This window comes from Dermacentor andersoni, chromosome 3 (assembly GCF_023375885.2).
Source record: "Dermacentor andersoni chromosome 3, qqDerAnde1_hic_scaffold, whole genome shotgun sequence".
Lineage (NCBI taxonomy): Eukaryota > Metazoa > Arthropoda > Arachnida > Ixodida > Ixodidae > Dermacentor > Dermacentor andersoni.
This window is the reverse complement of record NC_092816.1, coordinates 159,682,174-159,699,240: the sequence shown is the minus strand read 5'-3', so window position 1 is coordinate 159,699,240 and position 17,067 is coordinate 159,682,174. Positions and strand designations below refer to the sequence as shown.

General features: G+C 47.5%; 1 protein-coding gene across 1 annotated transcript; it reads right to left on the bottom strand.

Moving 5' to 3' along the window:
• Nucleotides 1-119: 119 nt before the first annotated feature.
• On the bottom strand, nt 120-2,240 carry LOC126524215 (neprilysin-4-like). The gene is made up of 2 exons (XM_050172551.1): nt 1,162-2,240; nt 120-516 (listed from the first exon to the last, which is right to left on the bottom strand). Exons 1-2 carry the CDS (start codon nt 2,238-2,240, stop codon nt 120-122), a joined length of 1,476 nt encoding a protein of 491 aa, XP_050028508.1.
• Nucleotides 2,241-17,067: the final 14,827 nt, after the last annotated feature.

Sequence of the window (17,067 nt, the reverse complement as noted above, 5' to 3'; positions counted from 1 at the left end):
AAGGCATTGCAAGGTCCAGGCAACAGGTGTATTGTCTGACGCTGATAAACATATTGTGTACGTTCACACTTGTGGCGTGGTAAACATCGCGCATGATTTGGGTCCTTTCCAGCCCCCACTTATCGGGTGAAGAATGTACACTTCTTCTTGGGATTCATTTTTGATCCGTAGGGGCATTGAAAAGCCTGCGCGAATGCCTCCGAATTGCTCACAGCTTTGTTGCAGTCGACCGTGTGCGGACCCACGGCTCCGGGAAGGCTGCACGTCATGTAGCACAAAGTCATGAAGAACACCTGATCGCCCGAGAGATTCCGGGAAATACCCTGCGGACTGTCGTCGCCGCTTTCGCTGATGGAACGCCTGTACGCTGCGTAGGCCACTTCGAGCGCGGGAATCTCGGGAAAGACGCTGGTCCTGGAGCCGGGTCGGGTCTGGTAGGTGGGGGAGTCGGCGACGGGAGCCTCCTCTGCAGTCGCCAGGCAGCTGTCCCGGTCTTCGAAGGCTCGAGAAGCGGCGCTGTAAAGAAGAGTACTGTAATCTTTGATACTTATAACAAAACGGAGGTGCGGCGTTAATAACGCACTAAGTAAGGCAGGACATTTTAGATTGCCATTGTGATTATTAAGTAAGCACTTTCGCATCCGTTTAGCGGAAAAAATTCTGGTAGAAATCATCCAGTTTTGAATATTGTGGACGCAGCGATGCGCTTTCAGTTAACTTCTACAACGTGAAGTTCGTATAGTGTTTGAGTGGCTTCACTCTGTAAACATATCCTAGCTATTTCAAAATGCAGTCGGGCGTACTTGAGAGCATATCGCGATATGAATGTTCTTGAGTCATATATCTGTTCAGAAACTAGCTCTTCCAGTTCGATTATCAATATACGCGAACATCCGTCTATTATTACAGGCAAAAGGATCTCCTGACTCATTCTAGAAATTTCTTCGCACAATTACCTACAAAGGCTAGTTTAGTTCAAACAACCGTGTCATGGCCAACGATGGCGCATCACCATAAGCTGTAAGTTGGCGAAGTAGCAAAAATAACGGGTTGAATATGTCTATCATATTAGGAAAGTAGTCTATCTGTGTTGTTCTGGAATAACCTGCCATGTAAAAGTGAAAATCATTACGTTCACAAAACTAGGCTAAAGAAGCTTACTGGGACAAAAAGGAGTCGCCGAAAGTGCCGTTTGGGCGCCAGCGCAGTCCATGTTTGTCCATGGATGCGACGAGATTCAGCGCCATGGAGAATCCGAGTCCTCCGTAGAACATAGCTTTGGTTCCGTCAGAGTAGTACAGGGGCGGAGTAATTGCACCCACAGCTACCTTCACTGCGCCACTTGCAGCATCGTATAAGAGGTACGGCAGTTCGTAGTTGACCGCGTAGCTCAAGACGTCGATATTGGCACTCGTATGGTACGTATCAGCGGCAGACCGACTCGACTGGATCCAATATTCTGCAAATGGCAATACGGCGCTCGGAAAAGCCGCGTACATGCGGTCGAGTGCCTCGTTCTGCAGAAAATGCTCTGGGGGCCACAGCTGCAGGCGTGTCGAAGCCAGCTTCACGGCGGCAAGTTGTCGGTTCTCGGCATCCAGCCAGTCTGTGGCGTTGACCAAAGCGCTTGCGGTTGCAACCAGGTGGTCGAAGTTTGCAGAGATGACGGCGCGTTCCTGTCTTGAGAAACCGGACACTGAGGTGAGAGCAACCACCAGGAGTCGGTAGGCGGTCTCGACAAAACGTTCGCAGAAGTATGGCCGGTAAAGTATGACGCCTTGGTCGTACCGGTACTTCAGCAGCTGCAAATCCACTGCCGGTGCCAGGAGCTGCACGCAAGACCACGCAATCAGGGACAGCAGCTGGGTGTCCGTGTACGAGACCATCACGGCCGCCATGGTCTGGAAGAAGTTTTTGTCGGCTATGAGAACGTGGTCGTTGGATTCCATCTCAGGCTGAAGCTCTAATTGCTTTAATGCCCGTAGCCACTGCTTCGAGTCCAGAGGCGGAGTGTAAAATCTAATCTTGGCGATTGGCACCAGTAGTTGTTGGACTGCAAGTGGACGCATGGCGAATAGGAGTCTTCTAAAGACGTCGCCTTCCAACACCATGGTTGTCTCTATGAGCGTCTGGTTTATCGTCGCGTCCTTGTCATAGCTTCCCTTGAGGATGTAGAAGAACGCAGCCCAGTACTTGGCGTATTCGCCGGTATTTTTGATCGTGAGATGATGCTGGTACATTAGCGGTATAAGTGGGCCTGGATCTAAAGTCAAACGCCAATTCGGTGCGGGTCCCAAGCGCAGTAGTCTCAATTGAAAGAAGAGTGAAACCTGCCACTTGAACGCGAGTGTTATCAGTACATCGAGGGCGCTGGTGTCACTTGACTCTGGCTCTTCCGGCCACGATAGTCTACACTCGTTTAGGAACTTCCAGAAGATATCCACGTTCGAGCCGTATTGTTTACTGTCGCCCATGCATGTTGCGTACATGACTAGCGGCTTTTGGCCAACCCGAATTACCTTGGCGCCTTCTCTAAGAATATTTTGGAACCGTGGGAACCAAGATTTCCGTACGTCATCCATGGGTGAGTTAGAGTGCTCAAGGTACCCCTTTGGTGGGGACCAAGCGGAACAGACGTAAGCCCCGAAGTTTTGGCATGGATCGAGGCTGCTGTTTAGTTTATCGGAAAGGCGCCAGGCGTGATCGAGGCAATCCTTGGTTTTGCAGTACGGCTTTGTCGAAGCAGTTTCTTGCTCTCGTCTGAACAGGATGACGACGGCGGCTGTCACGGTTGTCACTATGAAAATTAACATGGCCATGAGGAGGATTTGCTGCTTTGTGATACGTACCCCTGCTACTCTGACCACTATCCGTGAACCACGCTGCCCCTGTAAAATGAAGCACGAAAGAAATATCTCACTCAATTTCCGATACCAAAATTACGTGCTGAGAAAAAGTGACGGCGCGTTATGTTACCAGAAAGAAGGCACATGCGCTTTTCAATTTATTTTTGCTTTCTTTACGTGAATATTCCGCAGCCGCCGTTGGGGCATGAACGTAATCCTAGAAACATTGATAATGGCGCAGGCCAGTGATTGATCTCACCTTTCATTATGTACATTTTCATGCTTTTTCTGAGGAACCAAAGCATGTGTTATAGTGTAAAATACACTGGCGAGGTTACTAATGAAAACCAGGCATAAGCGTTCACACTACTTGCCATTTTTATCTCGCTATACGGCTCCCGTGTGGCAGAATTGAGTGCGCTATGGTAAAGCGGATAGAGCTTGTCGTGCAAGGATCTATAGGCAGGAATTTCAGTCCTTGCATGCGGCAGCGGTATTTCGCCAGCGATTTCTGGTACGAGCCAGCGAACCGTGGTCTTAGCGCTGAGCCTCTGCTTGTCGTATGCTTACAGCCAGTGTTTGCTCGACTCAGCTGTCGGGTCAGTAAACCAGAAGTAGCTGTGCTGTTCGCGGTGACATAATGGAGACTGGGGTTGAGATTTAGGTGTAGTAGCACCAAAGCTGTGGTTTCAGCCGTTATAGTTTGGCACGACGTGCTTGATTATGCACTCCCAACTTCGAGCACTTCCAGGTAGTGCGTAGCACGCGCTGTGGTGCTATTCACACAAGCATCCTCACTCGGAGGTATTTTTAGGCACCGGATTGAGAAAAAAAAAAACGACATTTCGTTACAGCGAGCCCCGCTGGAGCAGTCGGTACACAAGTCCACGCAATTATGACAGCGGCCGCTGAAGTTCCACAGTATGGAGCAAAGTCTCAATAAAATTAGGCTGTCTCGCGATTGCCATGCTCGAAAACATTTTCGGTCGTCCTTCCGTGCATACATGCCTCAAAGAAAGTACATCGACGGATCCCGTACACTGTGGTAATCGATGTAAGCAAAGCATTGTATGTCATTTATTTATTTATTTATTTATTTATTTATTTATTTATTTATTTATTTCATTACCCTTAGGGCCCGAGGGCATTACACGGCATTGCTTTGATTGACGATAATTAGTGGTGATGTTGGCGGCGAGTGCGTAAGTTCTTCAGTACCAGAGTGGTGAGTTGATGTTGCACGTTACCCTGCGTGCGCCGCTGCTGTTTGTCTGCGTATTCCACAAAATACACAGGGAGACGTGTTTGCTTGATACGTTTTTGCGCGTCATTGTATATAATTCCTGAGAAGACTGATCATTATCATTGTTTCACATGGCACATCGCATCGTTGCAGAAGTGTCAAATGGTATTATAGAGCTGCGCGTAATTGAAACGATATAATTGCATGTATGCATTCTATGCATAGATTCAGTGTCTGCACCACGTTTCGCTGCGTAGCGAAGACGCTCCTGATACGCGTGACCATTCTTTCGGGCATGGATGTCCTCGAAGCTGAGTGCATGCTTTGGAGCCATTTTGCTGGCGCGTGTTTACTTGCTCCTTCTGCATTATTGGCGAGCATGCTGTCGAGACGCTTAAGACGCCAGCTCCGAGGGCTCTCTTCAGGCTATAAACGATTGTAATGTTTACACTATCAGAGCACAGCACGCGACCTCCACAGCTCAGGACCTGCATTTCTGTCGCTCAGGAAAGCAAGCACAGCACGTGCCATACGCACAAACTGTTCAACGCTGCCGCAGCGGTGCCACTCGGGATTCGCGGAGGCGAGCGCCATTTGTTAGTGTTGCAAGAAACCCAGCGGCAGACACGCCAAGACCATCACAGCAACGCCCGGAAAATCGCGAGAACAGGGAAAGAAAGCTTCGCTTTACAAAGAAAAAAAATGGACGTGACGGCGAGACAAGGCATCGGGTTATGTAGGGAGCTGTAGCAATACCGACATACTTCGTTGATTCTTAACGTCTGAGTCATCTCCGCCGCCGGTAGGCCCTGCATTGCCCTATTGTGGGGCTTTTTTTTTCTACGCGCGGACACGGTAGTGGGGAAAGTAGCCGTTAACAGCTTCGCTGTATAAGTTAATTCACGTCCTCAAAGGTTGCACGAAACGTCCTCCGATGGGCTTCTTTTTCGCGATTTTGCTTCCCACACCTTATAAGTTGTCGGAAAGCATAACCCCCTGATCTAGCTGGTGGCGGTAAGTGCCTTTACAAAGGCTGTCATCACCCTAAAACAAAGTTTTCATGTAGGTTCCCTAGACATGCGCGGAGGCTAGTGCCATCTGGTAGCGTTGCATGAAACCCAGCGGCACGCGCGGCAAGATGATCACAGCAGCAGCGCACGAGAAGTCGTGAGAAGAGGCAGAAAAAAGCTCCGCTTTGAAAAATACAGCCCAGGATTCGTAAATCAGCGACACCCATTATATGTCGCACATTGCAACGACTATATGTGACACCTTTTCGATTGCCAGAGGTCGCACGCTGACAGCTGAGCCTGTGCATTACGGCGTGAACGCGGAAAAGAAACAGCTCGCTCACGTGTTCCGAGTCCCAGATCGAAGATTTGCTTCCTCGACGCCTGGCCCGCTGCTCTGCAATGAGTTCTCTGGTCAATTTCTTGAGACCTTGAATCAAGGGCGAGAACGAAGGTTCGCGCTGGGACCCTGAGTCTTGCGTCGACGACTTTCCTGAGTGTCCGCTTCTCGAGGACGCGTCGATGGGCTCCGCCAGAGTGACGGTAGAGCCGGAGCGTGTCCTCGCCTTAACCGTACCAGGCGGTACCTTTGCACTGCGGATTTCGGCCGTCAGGGTTGTCTCGGCTGCTTCCTTCGATGTGGAAGATGCCGCATCGGCTGTGATCGACCGAGCGCCGGCAGCAGACTCTAGTGCCTGTGTCAGCTGCGAGGTGTGGCGTTCTCTTGGAGGAGGCTGGCCATCGGCTTCGGCGACTGCTCGAGCTTTTGTTGGACGCCCATCGGTGGTTCCTGGTTCTACTGAAAAAGGTGCTTCCGTCGTAGAAACGATGCCCCGATTGCGCGTGCCATGTTCAGTGCTACCGTCCTGTTGTTCCTGAGGTGCGGTGATGTTGGGTGTAGTGGTTTGGACGGCGTCGTAAAACGACAGTCTTCGCTTACTTTTAGGCAGTTCGTTTGCGGGAATTTCAGCGACCGATCCGGTGGCGCTGGTCGCGCCTCTCGGTAGAGCTGAATCCAACGGGGCGTCCGCGGGAGCTCTTTGATTGGGATAGCTCGGGCAGTGGCGGGTCCCTTCAAGCTTGCCAGAGGAATTGGAGCTCCGAGAAGATTCGCGTCCATTCGAGCTCGCGCAGTTTCTTCGAGCACGACGCCTCCTCTTGCTTTCATCTACTTGATGCTGAGAGCTCGGAAGCATCTCTGATTTGCTTGCTGTGTTCGCAAATCGCAGAGTCCAGGATGTGCAATCCGAAATGCCGTTACCCTGCTTCTTCTTCTTCTGGTATAGTTCGAAACAAGCTCGTGAGATTCGCAAGGAACCAATGGGGTCGGTTCTCGCAGGCGACGCTAGCGCCCCCTGTATTCTAGTGGTAACTCCACTGATAACAAAAAATGTTCACTTACTAATGTTACATGATCCTTTGAATATTACTCACTTATTTTGTAAATTTAGAAACTCAAAGCGACGTCTCATTATTTTTAGTTGTTTGAAAAGTGAAATGTGTGTTTCCATGGTGGCGCCACGCCAACGCTTGGACGCGAAACACACCACATGCCACTGGCTTGCTCGTAGCTTGAATGACGCATGGCCTGAAGAGAAATATTGTGATAGTTATGTTCCGCTGTTGCGGCCCATACCCGTATGTCTTTAGAATGGGGTGACGGAAAGGCGCGTAGACTGAATAAATATTGAAAATTGTCAAAGGAAATGTTCAACCGAAAAGAAGCAGGAACGAGGAATATATTGCACAATTAAGCCGTTAAAAAAGTCAGTGCTCTAAGTGTTGTAGTGGTGAACAATTCTGGGCATTTCTCTTCGCAACTTCGCGCAATGAGCATATGTGACTGAACAGGGAAAATTATAAGAAAATTTATATTTCAAAATATCGGCCGACGATCAAAAAGCTTCAACCTACTATTTCGAGAGGGTAGTTCCTTCTAGCATCAGTGGTGCGTTCAAGCAGTGTTTTAGTCATGTATGGGCGGTCAAGTCACAGGACCGGTGGAAAGATTTCCGCACCCTCCCGCCAGAGGGCACATTGATTTGAAGAAGCGCTTAATTTAAAGCGTAGAGCGATTCATTACAGATGCCGTTGGAACAACAATGGTAGGGGGAGTGTATGCAGTCTGTCTGCACGCGCCGGTCTTTTAGAGGCAGCCAGGAAAGATATATCTATCTATATATATTATGCGTGCGCACGTCTGAAGCGTGCATTTGTATGGTTGTGTATGTGTGTGTGTATATGTTGTGTGTATGTGCGCAGGCGCGAGTGCCTCGGTATTTTGTATTCCCATGTGCGCGAACCACGGTATGCGTGTGCGCATGCGTGAATTTGCGTGTGCGTGTGCACGCGCATTATTCCATGTGCGCGTGCTCTTGCGTGCTTGAGGTGCATGCGTGGACGCGTGTCAATGTGTAAGTGTGCGAACGTGTGCGTTCGTGCTTCAGCATGCATGCGTGCGATCAAATCGGCCCTTGTTTGGGTGCGCATGGATTTCTGTGCGTGCGTACTATATGTGTGCGCGTGCGAGAGAGAAAGATAGAGAAAGGGCGCGTGCGTATGTTCCGGCCAAATTGTAACTCCTCGGCGGTACCGCCAGCTTTGAAACCTCCAGAAGGAAGTGATTTGTTTCGTTGATGTACGAGGAGAATGAACATGGAATGTCCTTGATGAGAATGTCAATAAACTGGATATTTTCTCGCTCGCTGTTCCATTGTTGGAAACGACAGGGCGGCCACGATTGTTTCTTTTGGGTATTTGGGGTAGTAAGTGCAAACGGCCGGGGCCAGAGTTTCGCGTTATAAAGGCTTTGAACGTCGCATCGGTTATCTTCTCTGCCTTGAGCAGAGTGGTGAGGGCGCCCTTTATGTCTCTTTCAAATTACTTTGTGAGGTTACTTGGGAGTTCTGTGTGAAAATTGGAGTTGGCCAACTGACGGAAACTTTCGGCTATGTAAAGACTCCGGTCAAGTAGCACCACTGCGCCACCTTTGTCCGCTGGCTTAAAATGACAATTGTTTTATCCTCACTCAGAGTTCGCAGCGCCTTCTAGTTCTCTCTTGAGCGGTTACTGTGGACAGGACGGTGCCTCTGGCATTATTTTATAATTTCTTTTTGAACCATGCAAATGTATATATCCAAGTATTTAACGCGTACCTCACCAAGTGTCCATGATTTATCGGATAGACCAGGCACCGCAGGGGCATCTGCGCAAGCATGCGCTTGGTGTGCAGCGACACCACGCACCAGAACACATGAGGGTTTGACCCTCCCGCGTGTAGCCGTGCGCGGCTTAGCCGTGTCTGGGGAAGGGGGGATCCTGGTGGTTGAGCCGATGCTGGGCGTTTGGACCTTTAAGGGCCCCTTCAGAGGCAACAAACGTCTTTGGCCTCTGCTTTACATAGATGGCACCTCCAGTCTTCCTGTCTGTCTCCCACTTTCTGGCCTTTCGTGTCTTTTTCTCTTTTCCATTTACTTCCTTTCTTCTTGGCGGCAAGGCTTAACCTTGCTGGCAATCCTGCCTAGGGTACACCATATTTGGTTATAGCGACAACGTACCTCTGGCGTTATGCAGACTTGCATGGTAGCTCTGCCGCGTCTCCCCGTTGGGTTCCGTGGTGGGCGGTCGGCGCTGCTGCCAAATATTTATGTGTTTTCATGGAAACTTCTTTCTCCCCCACTTCCTGATCCCCCTCAGAAACGAGTGCGCACCAAAGATGCGCACTCTTGGCAATCGTACACAGAACTTTCCCCGCTTTCATGTAATCCACTCTGATTAGCCTGAGAAGACGGTAAGAATGATCTCACCCTTCGTTGTCTTGAAATCTCCAGCGGAAGTTTTCGGTCCGGGATACATGAATGAATAGAGTTTATTGATAGGAAAGACATAGAGGTCGACCTAAGCATCAAAATTGCTAATGGTGATCTTCTCCTAGAGCACCGCGAACAGAAACATGAAAAACTGTCCAAACTTGTATCTTTTGGGGGTGTTGCACTAAAAGTGACCCCCCACCGCACAATGAATACTACCCACGGCGTTGCCTCCGATGCTGATCTGTTAGAATTGTCTGAAGGCGAACTTCTATACGGTTGGAATGATCAGAACGTGATCAATGTCAAAACGATTAGGATAAGGCGTAACGGAAAAGAAGTTGGTACCAAGCGCCTAATATTTACATTTGGCTGACGCAACCTATCCGACACTATCGAGACAGGGTTTGTGAAAATCAGAGAGAGACCTTTACTCCTTTACCGTAAAGAATCCTTTACGACGGTTCAAGTGCTAGCGATTCGGCGACAGTTCACAGAACTGCCGAGGGCGTCAGACTTGTGCGAAATGCAGCGCTAACGAGCACCTCTATGAAGCATATGAAAGCTTTCACCACTGTTTGACTGTGATGGCGAGCACGCTGCATACTCACGGTCATGTCCTTCCTTGGAAAAAAGTGACAATCAAATTAAAAGAGAACATATCATTGAAGGAGGCACGCAAGCGGGTTTGATACCTGCCTAAGAACACCTTTGCCGATGTAACGCGTGAGGGGGCAGCGACACAACGGCTTCAGACGGTTGCCGACCCCGACGCACTGAGTAGGCAAAGATGGGCTTCTTAGGAATCGAACCAGGGTCTCCGGAGTCTGAGACGCTACCACTGAGCCACGTGTTCTTTTTTTTTCTTTATTCTACTGAGCCACGAGTTCGATGAACTAAAGCGGGATAAAAGCGCCTCTAGTGAATACGGTGTTGCCTTAGAAACGGTCCGTAGAAGCTTATACTGCGGTGTATATCGGTAATTATGAGCATGTAAATTAAAGAAGTCGCAGTTACACGAGTAGCGAAGTAAGTTTCCGCTACATTTCTTCTGCGCTCTGCGCACACCCAGAGCCATCTTGCGGCAAACACAGAAGACGTCCTCCTCGTATTGTGCGGTGCTGCTCCGACACGTGGCGCGCCACTCGCCCGCTTCTGCCTTTCGGGCCGTGCGGAGACCGGTGCGAGGATTCCCCAATACCCTTGCGTTTTGTAAGTTTTTTCGTTCTCTCTCCTTTTAACTTCCAGCGTGCATCACTCGAACCCTCCTGTTTAGGCAACGCGGCTCCTCTTTCCGCTCTCAGCGCGATTCCTAGGTGTAGCGACCGATGCGGGACGCCTCTGACGTGATCGCTGCGCCGTAGCGCGTCTGATGAGAAAGCGTCCCCTGCGATGTGTACCGAGCTGCTTCCGAGGAGTCATGCGTCTGCGCGGTGCTCCCAAGCGAGATAGAGGACGATTCCATCGAGGCGTCAGCCCCATGATCGCGTCCGCCTTCATGGCGCGTCGCGGCCCAGCTCTCCGTGCCGATCACAACGTTTGGTTCGCGTAGATCGTTTCTCCCTCCGAGACACCGAGTTCTTTGGTATGTTCCGCTTGCTCAGGCGCACGTTTCGATGCCGTGCCGAACGCTGCGTCTGGCTCAAGAGCATGCCGAGCGAATGTGCGGGCGGTGTAACGGGGTACTCCAAGCGTCCTCCAAGTTTTTAATAAGTTGGTCAGTGTATGTATCATTTATATACCCCTGGGCCATCATCTCGAAAAGACAGCCTTTTATAATCTCATTGATCAGCTTCCTGAGCCTTATACTCGTGGGAGGTTTTAACACTCATAACACGTTGTGGGGAGACTCACGATACGACGGGAGAGGTCGACTCATTGAAAATAACCTTTTAACCTCGGGTGCGTACCTCTTTATTATGAAAGAACCAACGTATTATAATCCACATCATACCTCATACTCGTCAATGGACCTGCGATCGGCTCCGCTCCTAGCTTCCCTGAGCTTAAATTTTGTGTAATTAAAAATCCATTCGCAAGTGATCACTTCCCAGTAACGCTGAACTTCGTAAACAAACATGACTTCCCTCCACGCTTCCCTCCTTGGAAACTGGCGTCAGCTGACTGGGAACGCTTTTGGGAATCCACCCACATATCACGGGATCTTATAGATAATCTTAGTATAGATCCGGCTGTTTCATACTTTGCCGCTTTTATCATTGACGCCGCTGAAAAGTTCCTTCCTCAAACAAGAAGCACTTCATTCAAAAGACGGGTCCCCTGGTGGAATGACGATTGTAGAAAGGTAGGGAAGAGGGAAAATAAAGCTTGGGGCAAACTACATGAAAGTGGTACAGCGGAAATTCTAATAGAATTTAAACAGTTTAAATCACAGGGAACAAGGACGCGACGACAGGCAAAGAGGACGAGCTGGCAGAGGTTTGTCTCAGGTGTAAATTCGTATACTCAAAAAGCCAAAGTATGGGGCAGGCTGAAAAGTATAAAGAGACAAGAAATTCATCCATTGCCCCTAGTGAACGATAAAGCGAACCGCTTGGAAAATAGAGCTGGCGCCCTTGGCGAACACTTTCACTGCGTTTCCAGTTGATCATTATACCAATGCATTCCTGAAACACAAAGAAGTAGCAGAACACAAGGCTTTCGACAGTGAATGGAGACTTTAACACGCATTTTAACATTGCCGAGTTGACAGCCTCCCTGACACCGTGTCAGAGCTCTGCACCTGGACCTGATAGCATCATGTACGACATGATTACACGCCTCCCCAGTGATACTCAAATTACTCTGCTAGCGCTTTTGAATGCTATATGGGTGGCGGGGTACCTCCCTACCGCATGGAAAGAAGCCCTTGTCATTCCGATTCCGAAACATGGCAAAGACCCCACATTAGTAACAAGTTACCGCCCAATGGCCCTCACAAGTTGTGTATGCAAGCTTTTTGAAGAAATGATAAACCATCGACGTTTACAGTTCGATAAATTAAATAAATTTCTTGATCCATATGAGTGCGGTTATAGAGTAGGACGATCTAGAAGCGACCATGTAGTTCGCATCGACGCGAACATTTGCGAAGCCTTCGTGCATAAACAATCCTTCTTATCCGTGTTTCTAGACATGGAAAAGGCGTACGATACAACATGGTGCTACTGAATCCTGCGCGACCTATCGTCGCTGGACATCCGCGGCACAGTGTTAAACATTATAGAGAGCTACCTACATGACCGTACATTCCGGGTGAAAATAGGTAATTCACAGTCGCGCGCATTTATATAGGAAACTGGGATACCCCATGGAGGCCTACTGAGTTGCACGCTCTTTGTCATTAAAACGAACACGCTTTGTTAAGCATCGCCAGCATCAATTTTTTTTGCGTCTACATAGACGACATAGAAGTAGGTTTCAAAGCTTGCAACATAACAGTCTGTGAGAGACAAGCGCAACAGTGCTTCAGCAAAGTTTCTAATAGGGCAGACGAAAACGGGTTCGAATGGAGCTCCAACAAAAGTTCTTGCGTTCAATTCACCAGGAAGAAATGGCCTGCTGCAGATCATGCTGCCGAAACATGTGGACAACAAATACCGGTGAACAAAGAACACAAATTCCTAGGTGTTATACTTGACTGTAGGTTTAATTTCATTCCGCACACAAAATATTTTGAAGAAAAATGTCTAAAAACAATTAACCTAAAATCCTATCCCACACAACATGGGTAGTGACAGAAAGTGTTCATTGAATCTTTAGAGGAGCTTCATTTGATGAGGATTAGACTACGGTGGCGCGGTATATCACACTGCCACCACGAGCGCGCTAAAGATTCTAGACCCAGCCCACCATCTGGGTATCCATCTGGCTAGTGGCGCATTTAGAACAAGCCCTGTTGAAAGCCAATACGTAGAGTCAGATGAGTGGTCACTACATCTTCCGGAACATGCATAAGCTCCACCTATTTTCTCGAAGTACGCTCTTATACGGAACATTCGTGTTTCACAATAGTTAATGATTTGACGTGGGGAACACTTTTTCGTAATAGACCCTCCATGAAACTACTTTTGTCACTGCGTGTAAGAGACCTTAGCGAAGAAATGGGCGTCCCAATTCCCGAACATCGCTTAATGCCTCCAGCTAAGCTACTACCGCCCTAGGAGTGGCAGGTAATAGAATGTGATGTATTCTTTGTAAAAGTCATAAAGCACGCGCCTGATTTCGAAATGGGTATGCATTTTCATGAACATCAATCGAAGTACAGCTGCTCTGAATTCTACATAGACGCGTCAAAATCACATTCTGGCGTATCTTATGCAGCTGTTGGTCCCTCTTTTCCTAAATGTGTGGTATTGAACCGCCTAGCAAGTATCTTCAGTGCAGAAGCCTATGCGGTACTGGCTGCAGTAAAACATACAATGAAATGAAAAGTTGATAGAGCAATAATATTCACAGACTCGTTAAGTCTTGTAAACGCGTTCATTTCTTTACAAAAGCCTACAAATCCTGCTTTATTTAGCTTTACTCACTCTTATCCACCATTTATTTGTCACATAGACATGTAATATGCTGGGTACCTGGCCATAGAGGCATGGAGGGTAATGAAATAGCTGACAAAATGGCCGCATCGTTCACATCACTAGCTGATATTCCTACAGCTGCTGTCCCTGTCACAGATCTGAAGCCTTTTTTACGAAAGAAACTGCGAAACTACTGGCAATGCATGTGGGACGCAGAAATAAATAATAAACTGCACTTTATAAAGCCACAGTTAGGTTTTTGGCGCTCCGTAACAAAATCACGGCGAACAGATGTCCTATTCTGTCGTCTCAGAATAGGACACACATTTGGGACCCATAATTTTCTACTTACTGGAAATGAACCTAGAAGCTATGATGGATGCGGAGAGAGACCGACCGTCCTCTACGTCCTACTGGAGTCTCGGGAAGCCGAAGCTGAGAGAAAGAAATATTTTTCTCTGGCATACCGCTATTGTATCCCACTTCGCGCAGCAATGTATAGGGCTTAAAGAACCGCTTTTTACCAGCAATCGAGTCCTCGGTGTCTTGGATTCTGTTGCCCTACATGTTATTAATTCCATATATTCGTAGTGGTGCCTCTCTTCAGCCCATGCCGCTGCGATAGTACTATTGTATAGCACATGCCTCCAGGCCCTTTTGTCTCAAGGGCTCTAACGAGGCAGTATTGCTCTCGCCAATTTATCATCTGACAATTTTTCGATATCGTCTCATTCTTTCGCAATGCATCTTATTGCTCATAATACACGTCATTTCTCACAGCCATAAATATTATTACACATCGATTTTTAAGGCCCCTTTACAGCCACTTCACATCAGCTGCACATAACTCATAACTACACTACGAACTTATTATTATGGGCATTGCGCTTTTTGGCCATACCTGGCCCTTCCGCCATTCAACAGCAAGCATTCTATTCAATTGAGAGTCCAGGTGGCTCATCAGGGCTCCCGTCTACAGTAGTACAATCACAGAAGTACTCCCTTGGGCTTAACTTTCTCGCGAAGTCATCCAATTCTTGGAAGAATTGTAACTCATTCATTATTGAGGACGGCGTACAAGTTAGACCTCTCGAAAGGAGATTTAATTGTGCACTGGACAATCGGCTACTCGCCATGTTGGGCGACATTTGAGGCGTCGCCCCATGTGCTCTTTTCGTTCTTTGCATCAGGAGAATCGGTCGGTTTGGATTCAAGATTATGACTTGCAGAATCATTGCTGGTGGCCGTTGGGAGATTGTCACGCTCGCGTATCTTTATTTGCTGTTCTTGTATGTTGAAATTTTTCTTTCCCTCGTATTTTACAAGTTTTAAAGTTTTTAATTCTGGGAGCTTTGAGTGGCCCAACAACATTTGCTCCTCACATTTAAGCTGCGATGCTCTACGCACGCTGTTTTGTGCCACCAGCCGAATGAGCCCAAGCGAGGCCTCCCGTACACTCTTTGGAGTGCCCTTTCTGCCACACTACGATAAGCGGCATCTGCCTTGATGCGTTTCCTTACTTTCACGCTGCGAGCCCGGTACTTTCCAGTAACGAACGGCAAGCGCGTTACCAGCATGATAGCATTGCCGACAGGAAATGCTATCATGCTATCGTGGTATCATGTAGTATAGCATTCCACTGTTGTATTTAGTTTTCACCAAATGTATCCAATGCTGGCTTCTGTTTCACCTGTAGGCGCTTCGGTGCGACGACTGAGGCTAAATATTTGTTTACGAAGAGATGAAATTAGAATTTTTTTTCAAGCGCTTTCTTCGCATATTGTGAGTGTATAATGCGTTTATTCGCAGCTCTCTTATCTGCAAAGATTAGACGCAGCTCTCAAGTCAAGTATTCTTGCAGGAAACTACACGGCACATGTATGAACGAATAATAAATGGGTTCCCGTTTTGATTCCAATAATTTAGGGCAGGAGAGTATCCGCATAGCGTGAAGGTTTGCGCGCTCACCAAAGTCGAGCTGCGAATAGATCAGTGCTCCGCAAATATGTAAAAAAATGAACTACATATACTTTATGGGCGTATGCAAAAAGGCCTATGAAATCGAAACTGAAATTTTTAGCAGAATATACAACTGTAGAAAATTAAAAAGAACAAGAAATTGCCACGTCGATAATGACGGCTTCTTCAACAAAATATATAATTTTGGTGCTTATTCTGTAGGATTACGATAAGCATTTGATATTGTATTTTGTTACCATCTGGCAAACCACACTACCATACAGTGACATGGAGGATGGCCAGTGGTCTCGTTGATTCATCAGATACAAAAGTTACAGTGCTAAAAGATACCTTAAACAAAAGGCACACATTAGTAAACTAAGGTCATCTTCAGACTGTCGGCCCCAAATTAACGATAAAGACAGTTAAAAGCTTTTTGGACGTCGAGCTTATTAACAAAATACTGGATAAAACTATAGACATGCACACAAGGGAATACCACAAGCGCCTGGCAAAAAGTTTCGTCAGAGTACGTGCGTTAAGGACATTTCTTTAAGCAAAACATAAAAACAGACTTGCTGAAAAAAAACATGAAAAACATATATTTCTCTGCCTCATGTTTTGATAAGCAAAATACAATGTAATAGAAGAACGAACCAGAATACAGTCTTCCGTACTAGGCAAACATATCTGTGACGTAGAAGTAGGCCTCGCAGCTCGTACGGAGTGCACAACTTTTCCGTGCACATAAATTGCAACATGCATCAGATGATTGAACAGACCTCAATAATATCGAACACTTGCAACGAACCGAACAATCTGCAATAGCTTTTGATACAGATAACGTACAATAGAGATTTTAGCGTACTTCTAAGCGCACAAGCAACCGCCTTGGCGAACAAAAAGCACAATATTACGGAAGGGTAACCCCTAACATGGCAAAGCCGAGTGATAAAAATCTGTTTGCGAACTTGAGAAAAGCAAGACAATTATACCATATGAGTACAATATATACAGCAAAATAAACAGCAAGCTTACAATACGCACTATTATCATTTTCAACAAACATAGCAATGACCCAGCTTAGAAATGCTTAAGTACGCAGCAGCACAGGCAGTACAAGTATCAGAAAGCTAATGCAGTACTTAAAGACAATCAGTCCTGCTATACACACAATTATTGGATAATATCTACAGCTTGCGTAATGATTCTCTACCGTTGTGTACGATGCCATCATGCTCAGTTTTCCTACCACGTCACTTGGCAAGCTATATTCATGAAATTTTTTTCGTGCCTCCGAAGGCAGTCCCGCACGCTTTGTAGCGCATTTCGTGTGTCATTGTCCGAGAATTACGACGCTTGCGCTTCGCAATGCTCATGTTGCTAAAGCATGTTTTACTCCAACGTTTAAGAGAGGCAACAGCAGCACTGTCATGGCGAGCCTGGCCAGCTTAGCGAAGGTATTTTCAGCCTGCGCGTCCCTGTAGGGACCGACTTCTGACCAGAAACCATCGAGTTTATTCATCCACGGCGTTTTCGCAAGCGGACACGACTTTCACGAAATGAAAATGTGACGCCAATTACGTAATTGGCTCTTCTATTGATTTCAGTGCGTGCTCTAGAGAAAGGAGACTGAAGGGAGGAAGACTGAATGTTTTCTGTAAGCCGCTGACGCAA